The following is a 25645-nucleotide window of genomic DNA, read 5'->3' as shown; positions in this document are numbered from 1 at the left end:
GTTGAAGACCGTACCAGGTGGAGGATATGTGAGGCTTCGCATGTTTGAGACGTCGGTATAACAAAACGCACGCATTGGGTGCAGCGTCTTGCACATTTATTTCGGAGGGTGGTCCAGTCAATCTCTTGATGAGAGTTTGGCTTTAAAGCCTTTTGATGGAGGAAATTTAATTGAGGCCCTTATGGGTCGCCGCTTTGAACCGGCCAGCTCCATGTTTATTCCGTCAAGATCAACAAATCGAGAGAGAATTGCGAGGCAATTCAGTTCTCATCTCCTGTGGGCGTGTTAAAGTGACGGTGCCTGATGAAATGGTTTCATGACTGCCATTAGTTTGTCGAATGTGGAGCAACTTTTTGAGCTGCCAGATGGCACTGCATTTTGAAAACGGTTAATAGCAGGGGTGGAGCTTCGGTTGGAAGGCTTGATTTTCTACAGGCGTTGCGAGTTCTCACTTTAACTCTATAGAGCTTTTGGTGGCACTTGAAGCACCTATGTTTTCTGATTACCCCTTATACGTATAGCTAGGCCATGGTCCAAGACTCTGATTCAAACACTCACTTATGTCTCTAGTGTATGTACGAGCGTTCATAAAGTTTGCAAACTTCTCAACAGTTTGATTGCAAGAATGTTCAATTACGGCAGAGTCCATCTTTTATTTCAATAGTTCTCAAACTGTGTGTTGCTGCAGATTCCATAACTATTTTAGGGTGCCATTTGTGGACCTCCAATTGAAGGGGTTCACATATCGCTACAACATATTGCATACACCGAAAATTGTCAATCCGGCGGAAAACTAATCACGTTCATTGTCTTCAACATCCTGCAGACGAGCCCAGACAAAGCGGTCTCGTGGTGGAAAGCGAAAACCTCTACAGATATCTAATCGATTTCTTTGAGAAACCCTGTAGTGAAAATACACCTGCAACTAGAAAGCTTTTGCAAAAGCGCACTATTGTGACTTGTAAGAGCTCTAGTGTAGCTGTAGATTGGACCAAAGGTTCAGGACTGCCATTCTGGGTCATAGTTTTACTGAGCTTTCTAGTGAGTTTCTTACAAGTGTTATGGCTCTGACGGTTGCTTTGATCTAGGTAAAGTCCTTTTTTTTTTTTTTTTTTCGGTTTGGTATTTAAAAGGTTTAACCTCTCGAGATGTTTCTTCAGAACCGAGGGGTCGTCGTACCTTTCATTTAATCTCTCGCTTGCTTCTTTTGTTTTTGTTTATGTGTGTGAGGGAGGGGGGTTTACTCGTTAGGGTTAAGTTTCCAAGGTACGAACGTTGTGTCAAACCACCTCGCTTCCCTTCAGTGAAACTGGGGGCGGATTCCAAGCCGTCTGACTCCGGAGAAGCCAACGCCGAAGCCGGCTCCGTGGAAACGCCGAAAGAGGAGGAGGTAGAAGGAACGAAGGAGGAAGGGGACGGCGTGGGCAAGAAGTCTGATGACGAGGCGGCCGCGGCCAAGAAAGGGACAACTCCCGCACGAACGGGCAAGGAGGAGGCCGAAGGTGAGAACCGATCGGCCAATCAAACGGCCCAATCGGTAAATCTCGCCAAGCGTTCGGCGCACGCGCAATGCCGTCACGACTTTAGTTCACGGGAGTCGGGTAGCGGTGCACGAGGTAGCTCGTGCCGTGTTGTGCTCCGCACGTGCCGACACTAAAGCTCTTGTCATGCGTCATGGCAGTGCTGGCGTAGCCAAACTGGCCTTTGAGATCAGTCTGTTGACACATTGCCCTGGTTAGAGCCGCCAAAGGGGCTAAGCTGGAATATCGACATTCTATGCCGCGATTGTCTTTTTAGCGCCGCTACTTTATTGCAGATGGGGGGCAATTGGCGAGAGTTGTGATTTGAAAATGCAACTTCCCACGCTTTAGGTGCCGCGTCAAGAAGCACTGGCGACGTCGTCGTGCTCCGTTGCGGACCGTTTCTAGCATTTCTGGAGGAAGGACGAGCATTCCCTGCGAATTCAGATAAAGCTCGATATGACCGGCAACAACGGGTTCAGGCAACAAGATGGTCGAAGTGCTGTTACTTTGAATCGTAGCTCATTTATAGTTGCTCTAGCCCCGGTGTCCGTTAGCGTAGGAACATCTGGTGGCCATACATGCGGGCACCGATTGGAGCAAGTTTCTTCGGTGTCCCAAACGAGGCTCTCGAGTGTCAACATTCTTGAAATGATTTTTTTACGTTTTGCTGCACCCAAGGCTTACGGTTCAATCCCCTGCCCGAGCAGACTATCCGTCGCCTCGAAATAACGTTTTCCTTGTTTGTGCCATTAATTAAGGGTCACGTGGTTGGGAGAGAAACGAGGGGTTGAGGACGAAGAGGAATGCATGCCTCATAAAATGCACTTTGCAAAAATGTTTTAACATAAACTTTATTCTTTCCATGCTTTGCGAATGTGGAGTGTCAATTTTGTGCTTTTAATCGACAGAATCATAGTAGTATCAAATACCGTGCAAGCCAATACTGGCAACTCTCGCGGAAAACGGGCGAAAAGTGATTGCAGCGCCCCTGGCGAGCTCGGAGTCTCCGCTGGCAGACAAATTCTCCAAAATGCATTGGTTTTGCCTATCCCCGTGCGAGGTGACATACAAAAAAAAATTGTCACGGACATTCGCTGCTTTGAAAGTTAAAAAATGGGTGCCAGCTCATAAGTGAAGGACATTCTCTTCGCGTGGGAAAGGTGTTACAGCTTTCTGGGTGCAATTTCGGAGTTCTCCCGAAGAAAACATTCTGTCACAACTTATGTAAGCCAAGCAAAACACGAATGTATGCCTTCGCGCTGTTTCGTGAAAAAGGGAAATGTACAAACATTTCAGAACATAGCTTCGTTTCAACTTTATTGTTCTTATCAGTCAATTCGTTTTGTCGTTGCAATTCCCATTTCTCATGAGTGTCTTGCTTATAACCGTTTCGTCGAACAGGCGAGCTAGCTAATCCCGTTAAGATCGTCTCCAGATGAAGAAGCAGAAGTCAATTTCGAACCACGTACGTTACGGCGATGTCAGTATGCTCCGAAAGAAGGCGTTGTGCATATGCAAATCTGACGCGATTATAGGTTAACAAAAGCGGAGTTACGAAAAAAGCAGACTTCTCGCGCTTGCAAAGAAAGAAGGGGAGAGCGTCGTAGCCCCGCGAAAAAAGATGATTTCAGTCACGTTATTGACAGTGCACAAATTCCGATTGTTAGCGCGGGGACGACCAACATCTTCTGCTTCGCTGCTTCTTTACTTCTACGATAAAGGCCGACACCCGTTGAACCGTCTCCACTATTTCCATTTTTGAGTCTTCTTTCTTTTATATTTTTGAGGCGACGCCACTCTGCCGCGTTATTTCTTCCTCCTGCTTATATGTTGCTGTGTATATTTTTTGTCTGCTTTTTGCTTTTTTTTTTTTTTTTTTGCCCGACGTGTAAACAATCGCGTATCCTTGCTTTGTTTGGCTTAGTTTTTACTCCCTTTCCTTCGCTTCGGCGCTTACTACCCGCGGTTCGTCTGCGCTAGGCCCGGGTATTTTGAGGGCCGTCTGCAACTTTGCTCTTGTTGTTGTTGTTTTCTTCCACTGTCGTCTGCGATAACCTCCTATTTTCGCCTTCGATTGAGTTTCTAATCCAAAATCGTCATACATGCTTTTTGATATTTATTAAATATATTAAGAAGTGTAAGCTCGTTACCCATTTTGATTCGAATTTTATTTTTGTACTCCGGCTGGCACGTCTGCTACGGGTCATCGTTTGTTGATCAACCGGCCGCATTCAAGAACAAGTTTGTGCGATGTGGTGCCTACCATTGCAAGAACAAGTTTGTGCGATGTGGTGGAAAATCTTTCTTGTGCTTCCTACGTCAACCTACGGACACCTACGTCAACAAGTACTTGAATGCACTTTTAAACTGCTTCGTCAAGCGAGCGAACGAACAACCCGCCAAAGTCACTGAAAAAAGAAATTCGAAAGCAAAAAAAGGTTACTCACTGCTAGCACATATAAAAGATTGCTGCCTGCGACCAAAACATTTCTGCGACTCTTTTTTACGGGGCAGTGTGAGCTGCACTACATTATTTATTTCCCCTGTTTTGGTTTTAGTTCGTACCTACGCCGCGAAAGCAAATAAAGAAATGTACAACAAGCAGCTGAAAAAAAAAAGGGTCGCTTTCTTCTTTTTTTATTAGTTTCGTCTGTTGCTTCTGCTTTGTTTGTCGTGAACTCAACACCGGTGGCAACCACCAGCTATTCATTTGCTGCTTTCCATTTTTCTTTCTTTTTTTCTATAAGCGCCGCAACGATCGTCGTCCTTGAAATAGTTTTTTGCTAGCTTCTTTCTTTTATTCGCCGTTGTTCGCTTCTCTTTCCCGTTTCTTCTTATTTTCGTCGGGAATGGCGACACCATTTTTTCTGCAAAGTTCGGTAAGTGTTTGCACATTCATTTTTATCCTTACTTTTTGTTTTGTTTTTATGCTCCAGCAGCTCGTGCGCTTGCTCTGGTAATATTAACATGTCGTTTTTGCATGTTTTAACGATTACGACGTAGTTCGAGTAGCTTAACGCCTTTTTTGCGCTTCCCAGACGCGTTTCAAACGCGTGTGATCCCGTGGGAGGCGTTTGAGACCACTAAATAAACTGCTCTATCTTTGTTTACGTGCGCGTTGTTATTCGATTGTCATTGCAGTTGCGATCAGTGGATTCCGCTTTGCAAGCGAACTGACCGTAATAAATTGTTTCTGTTGTTAGGGTGGCGATACGGGGCTTGTAAAGCTCGGGGACGTCGCGGAGCCTATATTTTTCCATTGCAACGACTGCTTCCGTAGACTCCGAGTCCGCTAGAGGCGCCACTGTCACGTTCGCCGCCGCTCCTATGTGTTTTCGGAGGAGTTTCCAGTATTGGCGAAGCTATATCGTATTTGGTAGTATTGTTTCGTGGTTTCTTTAAGGGAGGATGTGGGGAATAATAAAGAACTGTGTTATTCTTAGAGATACCTGAACAAAATTCACAGGGTGTATTTATAACACAGACATAAGAGTAACTGCAAAGTTTCATGGAGCTGTGCATATTATTTCTCAAGTTACAAATATTTATCAAAATCCTCCATATCCATTCTTTATGGCAGGCCTGGAGAATTCGAAAAAGGTAGTACTAGCAGTATAAAATTCGTTATGGTGACCCCTGGATAGGTTTCCCAGCGCAAAACACAGCGCTTTTCTTAAATTTCTTTGTTAATAAATTTTAGCACAACTTTGAATTTTATATAGTCAGTGAAATTTAAATTCATCAAATAAATTTTAGCACAACTTCGAATTTTATATAGTCAGTGAAACTTACATTCATCAAATTTAATTTTTTTTTTTTATTATAAATTTATAATACAGTTTTCTAAAAAAAGGACTCTGTTATGCCCATACAAAGTTATACGTATAGGAACAGAATAAAAAAGACAGCACGAAAATCCATTGGGCAGTTCCCGAGATCCATTCTGAGAAAACAGCACTTGAAAGTTGCACACAGATTTTCGGCTTTAGAACGACATTGCAGAGTAGTCCAAAGTGTTCTTGCACACTTCCTTTTTGTTCCGCCTGTCCAACTCCTCTCGATGTCGTCTGCTGGCCTTGTGCAGACGTAGGGCATCTTTTTTGGCAGCTCGCTGGAGGGCTAGATGGGCCGGCTGGAGCCCCACTGCAACCAAGATTTCTGTTGTTGCCAGTCCGAGTTTTGTGCCTTCTTAGACAGTCAATCCAGTTCCCGAGCAATCCTTGCACACTGTGCAGCTGAGTTGGCTGCTCAGAACGTCTATCGAAACAAGGCAGAACATTGCACCTTCGCTTGTAGTGGAGGAGCAGCATAGCTTCAATTTTCCTCTGGGTTGCTGGCATAGCTCCAAGTTCGGCTTGAACGGTGTCGCAATGTCTAGATTCTGCTTCGATCTCCTCGCGCGTCAGGAAATGTGTCCGCGCATGGGTGCTGAATGACGCGTTAATACTCGTCGCGGCAAACAGAAGACTAGTGTTGGGACCCACGATCTCGGTTGACGTGCTCGGTGCTCCATGCGTGAGCGGGGCGATGCATTGTGCCTCGGCGACAGCCGATGGCACTGAAAATTCATCAGCCCGATTAGCGGTAGTACCACTTCATTCTAGGAACAAGTATTAAGTGTACACGTGGTGTGTGTTCAACTATCTGATGAAGAGCGCCGTGAACGTAGGCGTCTGGCGTCTGGAAACTTGGAGTATCGCTAAACGTTTGTGATGCGAGAATGTTTCACGTACGCAACACAATTGTCTAGATATTCGCCATCACTTTTTTTTTACTTCTCTTAGTATAGCTTGTTGCTGCTTTTGGGCCAAATCTGGTTCTCGTGCCACTGAAACTCACAAAATCAACCGATCAATCGCAGGGGGCTCGCGGTCGTCCATCGTGACTCGCTCTAAAACGGGAGCCCTGGTACCGCGGAGCTTCGCCTACGAAGCCTCGTCGGCACGCGCTGCCTCGTCCGGCGGCACGACAAGTGCCTCCGGCGGCACGGGCAAGAAGGGCGCGTCGGACTCTGACGCCGACTCAGTGCTGGTGCTGACCAAGGACGGCGAGATATCACGGGTGGCGCGAGGCAAGGTTGGAGGCGCTGTGCCCCTCAACTCGGGGTCGCTGCTCTTCAAGCTGGGGATGGAGGGAAGCTACCGCAGCTTCACCAACCAGTACCACAGCAACACGCTGGCGCTGAACAAGCACCAGCACGCGGAGGACCGGGACAAGCGGCGCCACCTGTCGCACAAGTTCTCGCTCACCACGGCTTCCGAGTTCAAGGTGGGTGCGCCGACGGGTTCCAACTAGAGTCACTAAATGTTATCAGAGTGCCGAAACTCCCAGGCTCGAAGCGCCAAGACGACGGCTCAACCTTTTTTCTTTACTGTGGTCACCCTGAGCATTTACAAAGCATGTTTTTGCATAAAAACACAGGAAAAGAGCTCTTTTTGTAGGAACTTTTTTTTGGAGATTAGTACAGAATGACAGGAGCGTGATGTTTCATAAAACTTTAGTTGGCAAGGTTTTGCGGCACAATTCATGATGTTTTTATGCAACCATGTCTCACCAGTGATTTGAGGTAGCGCGTCTTGACCTGGGCGCATCCTAACTTTGGTGGTTGTTCGCGACATGTGTGCTTGGGAGAGGGGGGTCGGAAGTCTCGAAACCCCTTCCACCGTATGTGTTTCGGCGCCAAAATAGCCGGTAAAAGCTAAAATTGAACAGTAACAGTTGCCAGAGTGATGCAATACTCTGGCAACATACAGTGACTCTAGTTCCAGCGACAAGATTCCGGTATTGGTTCTGGGATTTCGGTTTTCACACTGAAATTCCGGTGCTTGCTCCTGGAACCTCGCTTTTGTGTCCGAAATTCTGGACCCTGGAATGCAGGTTCTGGCTCAGGATTCGAGTTCCGGCGCTGGAATTCCGGTGTTGCTACTCTGAATTCTGATTACTTTCTAGAACTCGTGTTCCAGCTTCTAGAGTTTGGTTTTCGTGTTGGAATTCTGGTTCTGGCACCGGAGTTGCCGAAACTAGAACTCCTAGACCCAATTTTTTGGGGGCAGGGAGGAAAAAAGGGTGGGGGAAGGAATGGTGAGAAGCATACTAGAAAAAGATTCAGGCAGCAAATAAGATTTTGGGGTTCGATAGGAAAGTTGATTATCCCTACGGTGTTTCTGAGTTTGTCGCTCAAAATTTGAACGCGTGGTCGGGTACCAATGGCAGCAGACTGGAAGACAAGAGTGACCCCTAGAATTTCACGAAAGGCCGCACATGCTTCACGATGTGTGCTTGCGACTGGAGCAGTCGAGAAACGGCAGAGACTCATTCAAGGGCGTGCGTGGATCTGTGCGTGTTGGGCACTTAGAAGCAATGGATCCCCGTTCAAGGGTGTTCACATTCTGTGTGGGCGTAATGTGAAAGGGCGTCTTCCGTACAATTGAGCACGTCGCCCTTTGAGATACCAGAGTTGATCGGGTGGACAGTTTTTTAAAGTAAATTTGACAGCACTTGAAGGTGCTTCCGGTGCTCGAAGGGCGTTCCCACGCCTGCATGCATAACGTGGGTTTGTCTTCCGAAGGATTCTGCAGGCGGATTTTTAAGATACGAGTGTCGGTTGAGTGTTTAGTTTTCCCAGTATTCGACATTTACTCTGAGAGTGTTCTCACATCCGCGTGCATGTCCATGTGCGTAACGTCTTCCTAACATGTTTCGTGTACTTAGAGGTGCTCGGAGGGTTTGTGACGTAACGGGGGTGAGGGTGGGGAGGGGGGGGGCGTCTTCCAGACGATTTGGTGCGTCGACCTTTAAAACATGAGAGTCCATCAAGCGTATCATTGCTTTCCGGCGGCACTCGAAGGGTGTCCTGCGTGCGTGTGCGTAACGTGGGGGGTGTCTTCCGAACGTCCCGAAAGGCGCACCCCGTGGGTTCCTCTTCGCAGTGGGGGGGAGCGGTGCACGGCAGCCGGGCGGCCCTGGTGGGCACCCTGCGCCAGACGCTGCTGCAGTTGGAGAACAGCGTGCCCGCAGCCCTGCTGCACCCCAACTGGGCCATCCACCGGTCCAACTGGCTGCGGGCCGTCAACATGTGCACCTCTCCCAGGGACTTCTCCCTGGCCCTGGCCATCCTCGAGGCCTCCGTCAAGCCCGTCCTCTTCAACGCCGCCTGGAGCGACGTGCTCGGTGAGAAGGACGCCGGGTCCACTCCCCGTTTGCTTTATCCACCCGTATGCTCCATTACCCCTAAGCCGACGGTGCAGAGGGAGCAACCCGATCGCCAGACCAGTCGACCGCCTCCCTTTAACACCCGACCCCCGCTCTCTGCGCAAGAATGTGATCACATGGTGATGGACAGATGCATGACTGGTCTAAGAAGCGAGCATGGAGCTTCCGGCGTCAGCCTAAGAGTGAACAGGAAATTGTCACTTACAGAGTAAGAAATGAAGGGCATGACCAATTATTATGTTGTTGTTTTTTTGCCAGTATATACCGATAAACACCGAAAGTTAACCTCCGACTCAATTTTAGGGGGAAAATCTCGAACGAGAGAAATCTAGACGGAAAGAAATCTTAACCTACGGCTTTATTTTGTGTGGACCCGGAGCGCAGCCCACACCAAACTGTCTGCTCTTTGCTCTTAAAAAACTACACCTCTTATCTCGTTTCCTTCTATTATTGTTAACGAGGCATTTTTTAACTATTGGCGTGGGGTATCTCGTGCCTGTGTCTCTTCAACATCAGTTATACTTATACTCTGTTTGTATGCAGCCTTTGAGTGCTTTCTGACTTATGGGCGAAGCGAAGTGCGGCGCAATATAGACGACCCTTGTGGGACCTGTGCGGGCCTTGATCTAGGTCCCACGTTTCCTGTCCGGGTCTCAGATGCGTGTCGTCTCGCGTGTTGCTTTGGGTGGCAGTTAGCATTTAATATTTGTGACTGCTGTCCGTACAATTATTGGATTTATTTCTGGGGCTTTACGTATTGCAAGCTGCATAATGAGTTCTAGTCTCGTGAACCGGATTTATAGCTCTGGTTTCGCAAGAAGGTAGGAATCATTGACGTTCTGTCTGAACTTGTCCCTTCGAGTTTGTAGGACTAAGAAGTGTTTATAAAAACCGAGTTTAGAAAATGAGGAGGGAATTTCATGCCATCTTTTTCTTAGACCGCATCCGGAACTTCGACAGTTCGAACTGCCTTTGCTCGTTCCGAGCGATCGAGACGAACGGATGGAACGTTGTCGTCGGACGAACTCGTAATCTGTCGGTCGGGACGACGACGGCAGACGCACCGAGCGACGGGCTTGAGCGGCGGCTTGAACCTAGTCTCTGGCAATCGGGTCGCAGGTCACACGCGCCTGCGTCGCTCAACCGCCGCGGAGCGTGAGGAGAAGAAGAAATCTGAGAAGCGCGAGCGCCGGGAGCTCATGGAGGAAGAGGTGGACCGGAGCGTCTGGGTCAAGTACACCCTGGGACTCAAGCATCAGGTGAGCGAAACACGCAACCCGTGCTCCAACAAATTCGCAAGACGTGGAAACTTGGGACAACTCGCGCCGTAGTCTTTGACCGTGATGCAAGCACTGGGGACTAGTGTTGAGGTGTGACTACGAGTTACCATCGCTACCAAGCATTGCGTTGCTTGGTGTCTGTGGTTACTTACCCTTGTCTGTCGAAGTTAAATCCCCCAATGCAGTCGGATGCTACCTTGTGAATCGGTCGTTGCCCAGTCTGCAAACGTGTGTGACGAAATTGTGACATTTCCGTCAAAACGACAGAACTGTCGCAACAACGGAACCATCAAAACAGCAGAACCGTCACTACAGAATTGTCGAAACGATAGAGCCGTCTATTTGACAGTACAGTCAAAATGGCAGTACCAAGAAAAGGACAGAACAGTCAAAAGGACTGAACTTTCGCACCACCCTATGCCCATTCACTAACTGCTTATTGTGCATATATATAAAAATATATTTTTCTTTTTTTGTATTAAGAAACAGCCCTGCTTTATATATTTTCGCCACCACTGTGAGCCTGTTTAGGGGGCTAAAAACCAGTCAAGCTGATTGTACAGCTTTTTTCCCAGCCCCCACCATATTTATATGGTGAATAAATTATTATTATTATTATCATTGTCATTGTCATAGAAGATAAAGTACCGTAAAAACCCGCATATAATACAAGGTTTTTTTTCAAATTTTGCCATGTAAAATTTGCGGTTCGTATTATACGTGGGTCCCAACAATTTTCAGCTTCTGTGAGGCGCGATCTGACGCAGTTTGACGTGGTTTCGGTTTCGTAGCAATATGGCGTTCAAAACAGCTATCATCATCATTAAAATCACAATGTCCGAGAAGCCACCATGTGTCCACGGTCAGGCTAGGCAATGGCGTCGGCGCGAATCGCCGAAAACGATGCTCGGCCGCCTTCAAAAGAAAAGTAATTTTGGTTGCGGAAGACATCGGCAACAGTGCTGCCGGGCGACAATTCGCCGAAAATGAAGGCGGCATCCGCGGATGGAGACGACGAAATCAAGCTCTGTTCCCGTTCAACGGAACGAGAAGAAGCTTTGGAGGCCCAAAAAATGGCGTGCTCGCCGACGTCGAGGCAAGTCTCGGCGACTTTGTAAAAGAGCAACGTGAACGGCACGTTGCCGTAGACATCAAGCTGCTGCAAGAGAGGGCCAGAGAACTTTGATGAGCTGACATTGGGTACACTAGGTTGTTCGCTTTATACGCCGCGCCGGGCTTTCACTGCGTCGGTGCACGCCCGTCGCTCGCTCTTTCAAGAAGTATGGAATTTCAAATGTGCTCGACGGCACTAAAGACGACTGCCTTAGGGAGGAGGCATCGGACAAGGAGTCTGATGGAAGTGATGACAGTGATTAAGGTTCAATTACGACGCAAATATATGTTTTTCTTAAGACTTCCTGGGTTGCATTTCACGCGGAATATTTTCGCGGTCCTTAAATTGTTTCATATTATACGCGGATAAAACTTTTTTTTTTTTCTTCGCGGTCCTCAAATCATGCCTCGTATTATACGCGGGTTCGTATTATATGCGGGTTTTTACGGTAAGTAGGCAGGCGAGCTGGTTGATGTTACACATTTTTGAAAACCGGAGACGACAGACGAAGAAGGGGACAACACACAAAACGTCTCAGAGAGACGTTTTGTGTGTTGTCCCCTTTGAGACGTTTTGTGTGTTGTCCCCTTCTTCGTTCGTCGTCTCCGGTTTTCAAAAATGTGTATCATTGTCATAACCCTTAAAATGACAGGACTGTCAAATTGGCAGAACCATCACTAAGGCAGAGCCATCTCAACGGAACTGTCACGGAGGCAGAGCCGTCAAAACGACAGAATCATTTGAATGAGAGCTTTCACAAGGACAGAGCCGTCAGAACAACAGAACCACGACGACGTCGAAACTATTGGTCTGTTGCCGTCTGTGGCACACGTTGCGGACGACGCGTTAGAAATCCGTTTGCCGCACACGCAGGTCTGGAAGCAGAAGGGAGAGGAGTACCGCATCACGGGCCAGGGCGGCTGGCTGTGGAACAGCTGCACTCGCACAGTGCGCCACCTGCCGGCACACACTGTCGGCCTGCGGGCGGGGCCGCACAAGGTGGTCATCTCGCTGCAGGGTCACAAGGACGCCGTGGTGGCGGCGCCAACCACCAAGGCCATCGCACCGGCGGACGGAGAGGCTGCGTCTAAGGTGAACCGCTCCCGTTAATTTCTTGCACATTTTGAGTTTTCCGGAGTTTCCAGGGTATACACTAGACTTGTTGATTCAAACTCCAGGAAGTCACAAATTCGTTTGAATCATCACAAATTCATCTAAACATGATGCCAGATAAAATCACGATGTAGAGTCAGTCCGCAGGGGCAAATTTGGGGTCAAAAATGGAACTTTTTGCTTAGATAGTCTGCATCCGGTGCATAGTCCACAGCTGGTGTTTAGTAGACACAAAAATCTTCTTATACATGGCACACCTTTAGAAATGTCTGCTTTCTTAGCTCACAAAGAAGCTTGTATTATACATAAATTATCATTAGCATACTCTTTCCTTCACAAAATCCGTCACGCCTTATCGTAATGAACGACCTTGAAAAACTAAAATTCAGGTATAGTGCGCACGCGTAGGAGGACCGCACAGGCTAAAATTTGAACTTTTAAACATGTATAGTCTGTGGACTATAGCCCGGAAAATGTTGTAATCATAAGCAGGTATACCACACATGAAACCTTGTTGAAATGTGTTTAGTCATCCCTCAAAAAGGCTGTCTATTATGGACTGCTTGGACAGCAAATGACGCCTTAAAACAAAATTAAGTTTTTTCATCCAGCGAGAGTTGTCTATGTTGTGGACCATCAGCCTCGTTGAGTGCACTTCTTACCGAGCACAACTTCACCGCGGAGAAGCAACGCCCGCGGAAGTGAGTCCTGCGGGTGCTGAATCTTTGCAGTGCACCGGTGCTCGGTAGGAAGCGCACTCAAGGGGGCACGCTTCTGTTGAAATTCTGAAATTTCTTTGAATTAACCGGAAGTATGAAATGTCAAAGTTTGAGTTATCGCGAGCCTTCCTGTAGTTTTGTAGACCGTGTTTACAATTCCACTGCCATGAGCAGCAGTTGCAGTTTGTATGCCGCAAAGTGGATCTATAGTTCTAACGCAGTAACTTGAAAACAAGGTATTGGGTGTGCTATGTTTTAATTTGTACGAGTTTGTCGAACCAAAAAATATTTTTCGAAAGCTTGTTTTCACGCAAAAATGAATAGTTTTCGTGTCTGATGGCACATAACATGGATTGCAACGTTTGGTATGGGCCCATCACAAAGCTACAAATCTCAGGCTGCAAATTGTGTAGGATGACGCTTGTTTCTGGCGGTTTCAGCTCCTGTTCAATTCCTAGTTCGAAAAACATAGCAGTTTGGAGGACACAATCAATATCGACGATGCATGTTTTAAAAACACGAGGACACTCGTTAATAAGAAAGCAATTGGGACCTTGTACATACAAGTTCAAGAACCAAGACAAGTTGTCCTAGATTTGAACCATTTTCTCAAACGACGGCCACATTTCGCTCTTCTGAGGCCGGCATTTATGGTCTCCCGCCACGTCTCATCACCCTTCCTGCAGCCCGTGGAGTTTGTACAGGGCTTTCTCTATTAGTTTGCATGCAGACCGTTAGTTATTGGTGTTGCTTCGTGATATTGGGTAAAAAGCACAAGTATGACAAGTAGCTCCCTTGCTGTGAGAACTTGGTGAGTATGATCGGGGACAAACTTGGGCCGCAGAAATCCACGCTTTGCTTTTTTTTTCCCCTTTGTAGTCGCCCTGGTGACATATGCCAGGAACTATTTGGCCACTGACGAGTCTATTTCTCTCTCCCCTGCTCGTTCCAAGTCTGAATAAAGGCCTATATGCATAAAAAGAAAGTACCCGCTAATGCCCTTTTATTAGGGAGACCAGACGTCTTGCTTTCTCCGGGACAGTCCCGTTTTAGAGGTTTATGTCTGTCGTCCCGTTTTATGTGGAGCAAGTCGTCTGCTTCTTGCGCAGGAGTTGCGACGACGTCAGAAAAACTCCGAGTTCTGATTGAAAGATAGTCGGTAGACCTCAAAGCAAACTACCTTGAGGTCTACCCACTACCCTTCATTCAGAACCAATCGGAGCTCGGCGTTCTGACGTAACCACAACCCCTGCAAAAGAAGCAGACGAACTTGCGCTCCGCATAGGTTTATGTCTGCCATCCCATCTCTGATCTAGCGAAGCCTCGTGTCCCGTTTTCGTGGGAGCATGCATAGTATTTTATAAACCTACTGTAAAATCCCGAGAAATAGCCCACCTACTGTTGAGAGAAAATTGGGTTAAAATAAGGAGTGGGCTAACTTTTGGTGTGCAGTCGAGAAAAGTTGAAAAAATGCTATTGTTAGATCATGTGTCTCCATCAAACTTGTTATCTCGGCAAGGGGCAATGAAGCACAGATTACTGAACTTCCCAGTCAGCAGTGTTCGCTTATATCTCGCCATGGGTAATTAAACACATTTACGCCAAGGTCGTCGTTGATCCAAACATTACGATTACCAGGCGTGGGCTATCTTGCGGTGTTTAAATAGAAAATAGCAAGTCAAGCAAAAAATTGGGGTGGGTTACTTTTTGGTAATGGGGTAAACAGTAAACATACTATGAAACACACCGTATAGGTGCATGTACTAACATATTTTCACGTTAATGTGCGCACGGGAGACCCTTTATATTACTGAATTTGTTGTGTTTCGATTGTCAACGTTTCTTCCCCGTTGTTAAGGAATGAAAAAGAAAAGCAGGTGTATTTTCAAAGAAAAACTCTGGGAAAATGTATGTGTTTACTTCACCTTAAAGTACAGTGGAAAAGCCCACTTCATTCAAGTGCCCACTATTAACGGGTTCCATAATTGGGAATTCTGCAAATTATAAAATAAGGAGGGACAAAAAATTGTGAAAAAACAGTTTTTTTAGAAAATTACATATTTGGGTTGTTTATTCCATAAACAACCTCCGTTTTAATTGTCATCTCCTTCATTAAGAAAATGTTTAAAAATTAATTTTCTAAAATTAAGCAAGGATGACTGTACTTACCAGGCAGCAATGTTTGCTTATTCCTCGCATAGCATACTGGGCGCACTTACATCAAGGTAAAAAAATACTGAACACTACAATTACTGAAAATAAACTATCTTACGGTGTTAAAAAAAAAGGGGGGGGTGGGGAAATTGAGTTAAAATTTGGAGGCAGGTTATCTTTCGGGGATGAGGCATCTCTCGGAATTTTACGGTATTCCGGCTGGAGCAATCAGTCGCGATGCAAAAGAACCGAGCAAGCTGGAAAATACTCCCCTTGCGCACAGAAAGACCTAGGGCGAAAGTTTACCAACGTGTTACCCGGCAAGATTCAGAGCTGGAACTACTTTACGCGAGACTGGGCTGTATTCGAACCACTCTCTCAAAGAATTCCGAGAAGTTGCATCTGGGAGGTCGGTATTTACAGTCCCTCCGCTGCGTACCGTCTGCAGGCGGACGGCGAGGTGAAGATGGAGACGGGCGAGGCCGCCCCGGAGCCCCCGAAGGAGCCGGCGACGCGGGAGGTGAAGATCACGGGGGAGACGCTGCTCAAGGCGATGCTGGCCTCGCGTGCCATGGTGGTGGAGCTGGTGGACGTGTCGGAGTCTCTCTCCTCGCCCGTGCGCACCCTCTACCCCAAGGTGGCCCGGCCGACCAAGATCGACGGCTTCCTCGACCGGAGGATGAAGCTCAAGGAGCTCGAGGACCGGCTCGCCGAGACGGCCGCCGCACGCGTCAAGGTGGAGCCACAGGTCGGTGGTTTGCTCTTGCAGCGATGGTTGTTGCGGGCTCCTCCCACCACTGGAAATGACGTCCGTTGTTGAGGCTGTATTTGTTTTCGTCGTTGATGTTGTAGATGACGGTGTCTGACCTTTGTTGTTAATGTTGCTAAGTCCTCGAAAAAAAGCGCCCGCTGAAATCGAACTTGGGCCCGCAGCGTGCAAAGCGGGCGCGTTACCATTGAGCCACGCCAGAGCGTTAATAACCCGCTGTAAACTTGGGTTTTTTGTACTCTCGGAAAAAAAAAAAAAGTGTATCCTATAAAAAGTTGGCGTCATAGTAACGTCAAAGAAACAAACGCGTTCAGAACAAAATGGAACGAAACAAAGGCGGTTGGAACAAAACAGATGTCTAGTTTGTTCTGAACACTTTTGTTCACACAACCCACCGTCCCATGGTGCATGGACGCGATGGTCAAAGGCTTTGCCATAACACTGCTCAATTTTTCGTGAAGTGTGTTGATCAATGCGCTCGTTTTCAAAAGCAATGGCATTTCTAGGGACACTAAAGTGCGAGACTGCCTGCGTCTGTCAGTCGTGGCTTGGTAGCTACATTGAGCAGAAAACCCGTACTGCCATGCAATGGCGCACCGAGTTAATTTTGCCGGAAAGTTTAGCGGGAGGCGTTTCCTCAACGTAATAGAGCGGAGAAACGCAAACTGCCATACGGTTAGACACCGATTTAATTTAGGAAGAATAGATCCTTTTTAAAAGTGCACTCCATCTAGCAGATGCTACGGCAATTATCGGAGTCCACCCTTGTTTGGGCACGTACTCTTGGAATGCATTGTATGTGAGGGTTGCTTGCATACAGTCCAGGCTCGGATCCAATCGCGAGCACTGCCCGAGAAATGGTGAACGCCAGTGTTGCTCGACGGCATTTTAAAAACGGTCTACAGTCACCGACCAATTTTTCGGACGCCGGTTTTTCAAACACGTCCAATAATTCTGACGTTTTCGCCGAAAAGTTACTTACCCCAAAGAGATAAGGGGAAACACTGCTTCTTGAGCTTTTTCTCTTATTTATAGTCCAATCCAAATGAAATTTATAGAGCACAATCGTCTACCCATTCTGATGACAAATATGTACTTTGTTTTAAAATAGCTTGGTTAGTTTTGATAAAATTAACTATTTTATTTGAACATTTTATGGGCGAGATTCCAAAAAATTATGAAGACAAAACTAAAAAAGGAATATATCTCTGTAAACTAGAAGGTCTACAGAATCCAATAAGGTATAAATGAAGGCTCCATGATTATTTATAACATTTTTACGGCATTTCTAAATTTTCAGTTCATAAATTAATTTTTACAATCTATATTGGAGGTGCTAACAAGAAATACTGATGCCTAGGTTGATGCAATTAGACCCCTTATTGGATACCCCACCTATACACCTACCAAAGAAAGAAAGAATTAGGAAGATCGGTTGTGTGCAGGCCGAGATACGGCTTCTCCAAAATAGCAAACTGCGCAAAAAGTTCATTTCGAGAAAACAGCAAAAAACGTTCACGGACAGATTTTTACTGCTATCCGCGGCAAACTCCACTCGGATGCGACATCCCCGCAGATCTTGCAACATAGCTTGAGTTTTACTGCAAGTCCATACTCGCGATCGCATTCTATGAGTTCGACATCGCCCCAACTTTCCGCGTCGTAGCGGACGTCGACGAAAGCTTTTTAGTCTTTCCTCGGCTTTTTTTTCTTTCTCGTCGATTTCGGAAGCGCTGAGCATCACTATGTCGAGCCGTACTAGCTTGCTTGAAGTCAGGATGTCGACGGCACTGTCGATGCGACATCTTCGTGTTCGGGCTCCCGCACCTCGTTGTCGACGTTCAGTTTCGCGGGAAGTTGAACTGCGCCGGGGATTAGCTTCCTCGGGCCCTTTATTCGTTTTTTTCCAAACTTGTGGGCTGTGTGAAACTTTCTCCGTGGAGTTGTTGTGATCGGCATGGTCAGAGACGCGCACGAGAATTAAACAAGATGGCAGATCGGAAACAACGAGCAGACGCTGCGTAACCCTAACGGCCAGTGAGAGAGCGCCATTTGCACACGTGATCCGAAACAGCCAACCGCGTGGCAAGATTTAGTTTTTTATTTGTGCTTCGTTCTCGGCGGCCAATTGTTGTCTAGCATAGTGAATGGCGGAAGAAGAAAGAGAGGGAGCGGAGCTTTCAAATGAGACCAAGATGGCCCCCTTCTATCGCATTGTTCTCGAGCTACTGGTGGTCAAATTGTACTTTTTTTTTGCTGTTTTCAGAGGAAGCATCTCCGTTTAGATACTTCAAATCAATACCCCAAAATAAATAGGGCGTATTTTGCGATAATACTTTGAAAAAAGATGTGAAAATACCTGTAGATATTAAAAAACATAATTTCAAAATTGTGAATTTTTTGTTATTTTTTTGTTTCAAGGAGCCGTGTCCCCCCTTAAAGGGCAACTCCGCTCAATTCCGAAGATTTCGGGATAATGAGTGATTTCGAATTAAAAAGACCTAGTAAAAGACACCACGTCGTTTGCTTCGCGAAAAATGGGATATATATTTTTAAATCTAATTTTAAACACGAGCGGAAATCAAAACCGAAACTTCGGCTCTGTCCGGCAACATTGGCCTCGGGCCGCCAAGTACATGGCCATCACGTGGTAAGAGATGTCACGTGATCCTCGGCCCAACGACGGGCGGGATGGGGGCGGGCGTGCGGCAGGCGCGAGTGTCGTCTGCACCGCACTCTTCGCCACGTTTTGGTGTCTATGGCATTCGACGACGTCTGCACAACTGCGGCACAAGTCTGGGACTCTGCGCACGTGGTGTCCATAGTGTGGACGAAACTCCGAGAGGCAATAATCACAAACGGTGAGACGACGACGGTGGTTGTGACGCGGAAGACGGCGGTAACGGCGGGACCAAGGCGGGCGGTTGGTCTGCTCCCAAGAAGCGCGCTGCGCAGGCGCGTACGCCAATCACCTGGACACCGCTGAACGCCTAGAGGCAACGTTGCTGACGTCATGCGCTATGCTCGATCGGAGAAGTAAAAACAAGCAAAAGGGGGCCATGATGATGACGTTTAGCTCACTGTTGGCTCCGCCCAGGCCTTAGCCTTGACTGCGCTGTTGGTTGCGCCTGAATTCGCCCGCTCGAGTCAGCTTATTTCGGCAACTTGGCGAGTTGCAAAGTTTGCCGGACCGTTTAAGAAACATTTAGACAGAACTGCGTCGTAATATTTGACGTGTGGTCTTCCTAGGCGATACTGAAGAAGACTGCATTGTTTCTTCAAAACCAAAAATGAAGCGGAGTTGCCCTTTAATATATAACATTGACCGAAATTTCGGGCGCCATAAAGCTTATTGCGTGATATTTGGGACATAATTTGTGTGATTTACTCAGTTTACAGCCACAAAACAGCCGCAGCAACAATGCTGCGAGCTTAATCACCGCCATTTTGATTGTTTTGATCTAGCCCTGTAGCTTTGATACCATGTCCTACACAATAACCAAGCTAGGTTGAGGCTATAGTCGGGTTTTCCGGTTCCGCTATATTTAACATGGCTGCCAGCTGCCCATTCTTGTGGCTCTTCCAGTTCATCTCGTGGTCAGTGTTTTTCGTCTGCAACTGCGAGAAGAGCGGCTGTCTGCCGTTTTGTGGTCTTTGAGCGCGACGGTTTTTTGTCGATAGGCTTAGTATTGAAGCGAGCTTTGTGGACTAAACGTGGTTTACAAATAGTGTCAAATGGCGCTAACTTCAACTTTGCTGTTTGTGCCAACGAAGGTGCCGACAAGGTGCAGCACCGTGATCAAACAGATGAACAAACAAGTGAAAAGGGAACAGTATAAAGCGTAAGTTGCATGAAAACTTAAAATTGACATCAAGCAACTGGAAAGTGGCCAATATGCAGCGGAATACGCGCAGAACTTTTATATTTTGGTTGAAATCGATTTTTCGGACCGCTTGATTACTTGGACAATTTCGGGGTCCCCTCCGAGTCCGAAAGATTGGTCGGCGACTGTATTGGCACAAAGAGAGGGCCACACAGAGGCGGGTCGAAAGTGGCGAGCTCGATGCACATCCGAAGTGGCGCAAAGGACTCCAAATGCTGTCTTCTGCATATCTTTTGCCAGCAGCCTGGAAGAAGGCGTAGCGTCTTGTTGACCGTGCTCGGCGTCTATTTTTTGTGCCATATCGTTAAGGCTAGCAAAGTTTCCATCGCTCCGAGGCTGTCAAAGCTGCTCGTGCAGGCGTGCATCTGTGTCTTACGTCTCCTTTGCACGGGAGCGTGTGCAAGTCAGAAGCAAGACATAGCCACGTGCTCTTGCAGTGTCGTGATGCTGCAGCGGTGGGGAAACTATGTCAGGCTCGACGACATGGCACAAAGAAGTTGACAAGTACGAATGTGGATGGTTGAGGGCACTGGTGTCTAAATTACGAAAAATGGGGAATACTCGAGGATACAGATGACATGTGTCGTCCGTACCGTCTTCAATCTCCCTCTTTCGTTTTCGTAATTGAGTATGGCTATTGTATCTGAAGGTCACCGACCTTTTACTTTCCCGCAGGTGGACGTGGAGTCGGTCGACCCGCCGCAGAAGGCGGGCATCGCCGGGCGATCTCTCCCAAACGGCATGGTGGGCGCGGACGAGGCGTCCTTTGACGCGGTCGAGCAGGCCAGGCGGTGCTATTCGCCGCTCTGCCGGCAAGGGGCGTCGGGGGGAGCCAGCGTGCTCTGCTATTCGCCGGCGTGCCGCGCCCGGGTCGCCGTGGTGATGCCCCAGCGCACCGTGGTAAAGGTGAGGGGTGGTGCTTCGCTGTGACTTTGGGTTACTGGCCTCTTGTCACCAAAAGGATAAGGATGGCAGGGTGATCATTCAAGGGACCATGAAACAATCTTCCAACTTCCTCCTCAGCTTTAATCCTCAACTCAAAAGAGAAGCGAGAAATTGCGCGGTCGCGACGTGCTCGGGCACCGGGTGCGACGACTCCGTGCTTCCACCATGCTTTTTAATTGTGGAACTTGTCATTCGTGAGTGACGACTAGTGCCGTCACAGCACTCGTTGGCCACAGATGCAAATCCAAATGTCTGTCGACGGATCAATCGCCAATGAGTGCGTACGTTTGAGCGACGCGGTGCTCACTCTTAACGCGTGAGCTGGGTTCGGCTGACGTGCCCGGGCCCTGTGGATGTGTCGCGGCGAAAAGGCAGAGGGCTTCGTAGAAAAGAAAGTAGGAAAGAGTCTGTCATATTTTCAAATTTTCCTCTTCGAAAAGCAGGCTTTTGACTTTCCACCCTCATGTACTAGCTTTCCTTTGGTCCAGTAAACGAGGTGCGTTAGTGAAATCGTAATTTATCCCAGCCCTAAGTTTATTTCACAGTCCCTTTCGGTTTCCCCCCTTCGGCGCGGGCTTCCTAGCTCCGAGCATGCACGTACAGCCAAAGCACAGTCGATGACAATGAGTACAGGGTCTGTCCCAAAAGTTCCTGGAATTTTTTTTCTATAAATAATTTATTCAATATTAGTTTACAATATCTTCAAAACTTTTCAAAGTGTTCTCCCCCTGCTTCGATGCACCGTTTCCAACGCTTCACCCAATCATTGAAGGCACCCTAGAAGCTGTCAGCGGGAACCTCCTTCATTGAGGTCGTCGCAGCTGCTTGTACCATCTCTAGCGTCCCATGCAGAGTTCCTTTCAGGGTTCTTTTGATTCCTGGGAACAAAAAGAGGTCCGGTGGTGCCAGATCGGGGCTGTTTGGTGGCTGGGGCACGGTTGCCGCACCCAATTTGGCCAGCAACTCGAAGACAATGAGCGCGGTGTGGCTTGACGCGTTGTCATGGTGGAAGATCCAATTGTCACAAATTTCTTTTCGGACTCGTCACACCCTGTTGTGCAACCGTTTAAGCACTTCACAGTAAAACTCCTTGTTGGCTGTTTGTGTCTGTGGCTTGAATTCACTGTGAGCCACACCTTTTCTGTCGAAAAACGTGATGAGCATTGCCTTGATTCGCGATTTGCTCATCCTTGCTTTTTTCGGGCAAGGAGTTTCCGTGGTGTGCCATTCGCTGCTCTGACGCTTTGATTCGGGATCATACTCAAAATTCCACGTCTTCTCATCCCCTGTGATCACTCTCTCCGACAATTCTGGGTCCGTTTTGTAGTGTTCATGCAATTCCTGGCACTTCAACAAACGTTCTTCCCTAATCTCACTCGTCAGGTACTTTGGCACCATTTCCGCACAGACTTTCCTTATTTGAAGATCCTTCGTTAAAATGCAATGAACTATTCTTTTGGGTATTCCACACTCCTCTGCGGTCATCCAAACACTTAATTGCCTGTCCTTGTCCAAAACTTGACGCAATTTTTGCACCGAGTCGTCCGTTTGTGATGTCAACGGGCGTTTCGAGTGGTCGTCGTCGTTGACGGGCTACCGACCTTCCCGGAACTCTTGTGCCGCATAAAAGTTTGGCTTTGTTTCATCGCTCCGACATTGTAGGCTTTCCGAAGCATTTTGAGCGTCTTCGCCCCGTTTTTTTCCCAGTTTCACACAAAACTTGATTGCATAACGCTGCTTCATGACTGGTCCATTTTTGTTCTCGACGACGATGCAGTAGATACCTCTGCGCGGAGCGTGACCTGCCTCAACAACTGCCCGCAGGCAACTGAGACCGGTCTCGTTTCGAAGCTTAGGTCCCACTCTAACTTCTCCGACCGAAGCCCCGCCCCGCCAAGCGGCGTTGCCAACTACAAAAAATCATTCCGGGAAGTTTTGGGACAGACCCCGTATGCTGTGGTATTACAGTTAAACCTCGATGTAACGAAGTCGGTAAAATTCGCAATTTACTTCGTTACATTGAAATTTCGCTAAATCGAAATTTGGCTTCAGCATGCGAAAAAAAAAAAAAAAATTCCGAAACATTTTACGGGTATGAAAACTCACCGAAAATGACATTTATTTAGGGGCAAAGTAGTCCGCGAGTTTTGCTTGCGCCTTCGGCGCCTTGTCCGACAGTAGCAGCGGCGTCATACGGCGTTCGAGCGCCCAGAGCGCTTGCACGGCATCTTGCTGCCCATGCGACGCCGTGTACCTCCTCAGTACGTCCACTGCGTCGAGCACTTCCCGAGTGCTCGGGATCTCGGCGGTTTCTTCAGGATGGCGTCCAAAACGTTTGCTTTCTCATACAAAGAAAGAACTTTACGTTTCCTTATGGCAGCAAGCACGTGAGTGAACCGCCCGGTTAAAAAATAAAGCTGTTTAGTTTAGGCGGTGCCAATGTTTCCAACCTACACAGCACTCTTGACCGCACAGTTTACTTGCCCCCTTGCGCCCACAGTGTGCTTGCGCCTTTGCTTTACATCACGCTCGCAAGACGATAATCGGTCTTCTCGGTCTTCTCCTAATGGCACTGCCCGTGCGGTCGCGCGTTCGCGTCATCACGTCGCTCTCCCGCTGAAGTTGGCTCCCGCGCTACCCGCGGTACAGTGGACTATGATGATCAGTGAATGTCAGTGGTGATGCTGTTATGCCGTGTTAACTTTTTGCTCGGCATTTTCTGGCCAGCCCCGCGGAATCCGCTTTGCCGCATGCCTCGCCGGCGCTACCGGCGCCGCATCCTCGGGCAGCCTAGGAACGTTGGAAGGCCTGTCCCCGTGAAGTAACCTATCAAGCGCTCGCGTTTGCGCATAATTTTTTTTTTAACCACAATTTTTTTGCGAAGTTGTTTTTTAGAGTTGATTTATTTATTGCCTTCTATGGCAATGGCGCTTCGTTATATTGAAATAGCAGCAAAATAGACTTCGTTATATAGAGACTAAAAATACATGGGATCTATGGGCAAGAAATTATGAAAAATAAAATACTTCGTTAAATCGAGGATTTCGTTACATTGAAGTTCGTTATATCGAGGTTCGACTGTAGTTGGCAGATTCGTCCTTCTGTAGCAGCTGGTGACGCTTGATTGTAGAGAAGGTTGCTATACTCGGTGACAACTTTCTGAGGCAATGAAGAGAAAGTTAGGGGAGAGGGGGGGGGGGAAGGAAGGAAGCTAATGGCACTATATTATTACGCCAAGTAGCTCTGGACTCTTGGTTTTGGTCTCAGTTTGAGTATGGGTTTTGGCGCGACTGACGCGCATTTGCTACAGTTCATCTCTTTGTATGAGGATCGCGATTGGGGACACTGAGCTGTGATCAACTAGCGTGCAGGCATGTCCGCTTCCCTTTTTCTGTGTTTCGCCCGTTTCTATGCACGAGCCAACGCTTCGACAGAAGCGCTCAGACCGACTCGTGAAGGGTATGTTACGCCGCGGTCGATCTTGTAAAATTTCATTTGTCTCGCAGCCGAAGCGGACGTGCAACGTCGATTTAAGAAATGTCACGAATTTCGTTGGCGCTACACCTGTTGGTGCTGAAAAATGTAGCGCGGACGCAATGTACCAAAATGGGAGCTGCACGCACACCACGGACACGCTACTGCATGAAGTTGGATCCCGTTTGGATCGCATTCAGTTACCGTCGGACCCAGTGCGGGTCGGTGGCGCGCCACAGCTTGGAGCATGCAAAAAATCACAGATATACCAATAAGCAAAAAATATTTTTAGAGAACCCACTTCCTCCCAATGCAATTTTATCAACATTTCACTCATTCTTTACTCCTTTCAAATTTTTTTTCTAATGTTCCCCGTGGATGGATTACGTAATTTTTTATGTCAAGTTGTTCAGGAAGACTTGCACTACACCTTGATGGCAATTATTGTTTATCATTCTTCACACAATTTTCTATGTTCAATGTCAAAATTTTAACTTCGATTTTCTCATCTTCGTGTTTTTTGCCAACATGCTTTGCCTTATGGGGGTTTTCTTAAGGTTTTTATCGTAGCATTTGGGAAATTTTGATACAGTGTAGACCGCATATAACGTATGTCGCGGGAGTCACGAAAATCCGCACTATAAGCGGTACCGCGTTATAACCAAAACATCAATTTTTCAGGCCAAAATACATGCCATGAGACAACTTACCATTGTAAATCAAATTTATTTTATATTAGATTAAAAATAAAGCTTAGTTTTAGGAAAGTCTTTATTTCACCAGACTAGTACACTTCTCTCTCAAGTGTGTCACACATTTTGAAAGTAATGAGCGACTTTTGCCTGGCCCAGCCTTTAACGGCGTCGCGGGTTGCGGACGGACGTTGCTAGCGTTGAGGATTGCTAACCCTAATCACTTTTCTCCGGTGATGAAAACGCGTGAAAATTCGCATCCTTTATACGTAGGGTTCGGAGTTTTCGGTTTAAACCGATAAAAACCGATAAAAGTACGCCGAATTCAATTTCGGAAATTCGGTTTTAACCGAAAAAAGTCAGTTATTAGGTTCGGTATTTTCGATTTAAATCGATAAAAACCGATAAAAGTACGTCGAATCCATTTTCTGAAAATCAGTTTTGACCGGAAACAGTCACTTTAACCTTCCAGTCGTACCGCAGAGCCGTCGCGAAAAAGTGGAACGGCAGTGTCTATCGAAACGTTTCCGAATGTATGGGATACACGGATGCCATCACGACGTGTTGGTTTATTGTGCGCAACATCGATCGGAAGTCCGAAATGCCCCATGACTTCGCCATGTACGGGCGTGTTTTCAAACTCGTTGTAAGGAAGACTGATTTGATGAAAGCTCTGCATGTTGTGTTGTGCTTCAAAACGTCGCACCGTGTCTCTTTTGGTGCTCACAATTGGTTGATTGGCCGATTTTGACTCAGGCAGCGCTTC

The 25645-nt window shown here is 47.3% G+C and overlaps 1 protein-coding gene across 1 annotated transcript in view; it reads left to right on the top strand.

Moving 5' to 3' along the window:
• The window catches only part of LOC8043238 (nucleosome-remodeling factor subunit BPTF), a 98523-nt gene that overhangs the window by 25917 nt on the left and 46961 nt on the right, over nt 1–25645 (top strand). The window contains exons 6-12 of the mRNA XM_029989921.3: nt 1305–1502; nt 6385–6791; nt 8453–8693; nt 9855–9994; nt 12003–12221; nt 15564–15863; nt 20444–20674. Of these exons, the coding sequence (XP_029845781.2) occupies nt 1305–1502; nt 6385–6791; nt 8453–8693; nt 9855–9994; nt 12003–12221; nt 15564–15863; nt 20444–20674 (1736 nt within the window). The remainder of the gene's footprint in view (nt 1–1304; nt 1503–6384; nt 6792–8452; nt 8694–9854; nt 9995–12002; nt 12222–15563; nt 15864–20443; nt 20675–25645) is intronic.

This window comes from Ixodes scapularis, unplaced genomic scaffold (assembly GCF_016920785.2).
Source record: "Ixodes scapularis isolate PalLabHiFi unplaced genomic scaffold, ASM1692078v2 PGA_scaffold6__148_contigs__length_123643588, whole genome shotgun sequence".
NCBI classification, from domain to species: domain Eukaryota; kingdom Metazoa; phylum Arthropoda; class Arachnida; order Ixodida; family Ixodidae; genus Ixodes; species Ixodes scapularis.
This window is presented reverse-complemented; position numbering and strand designations above follow the sequence as displayed.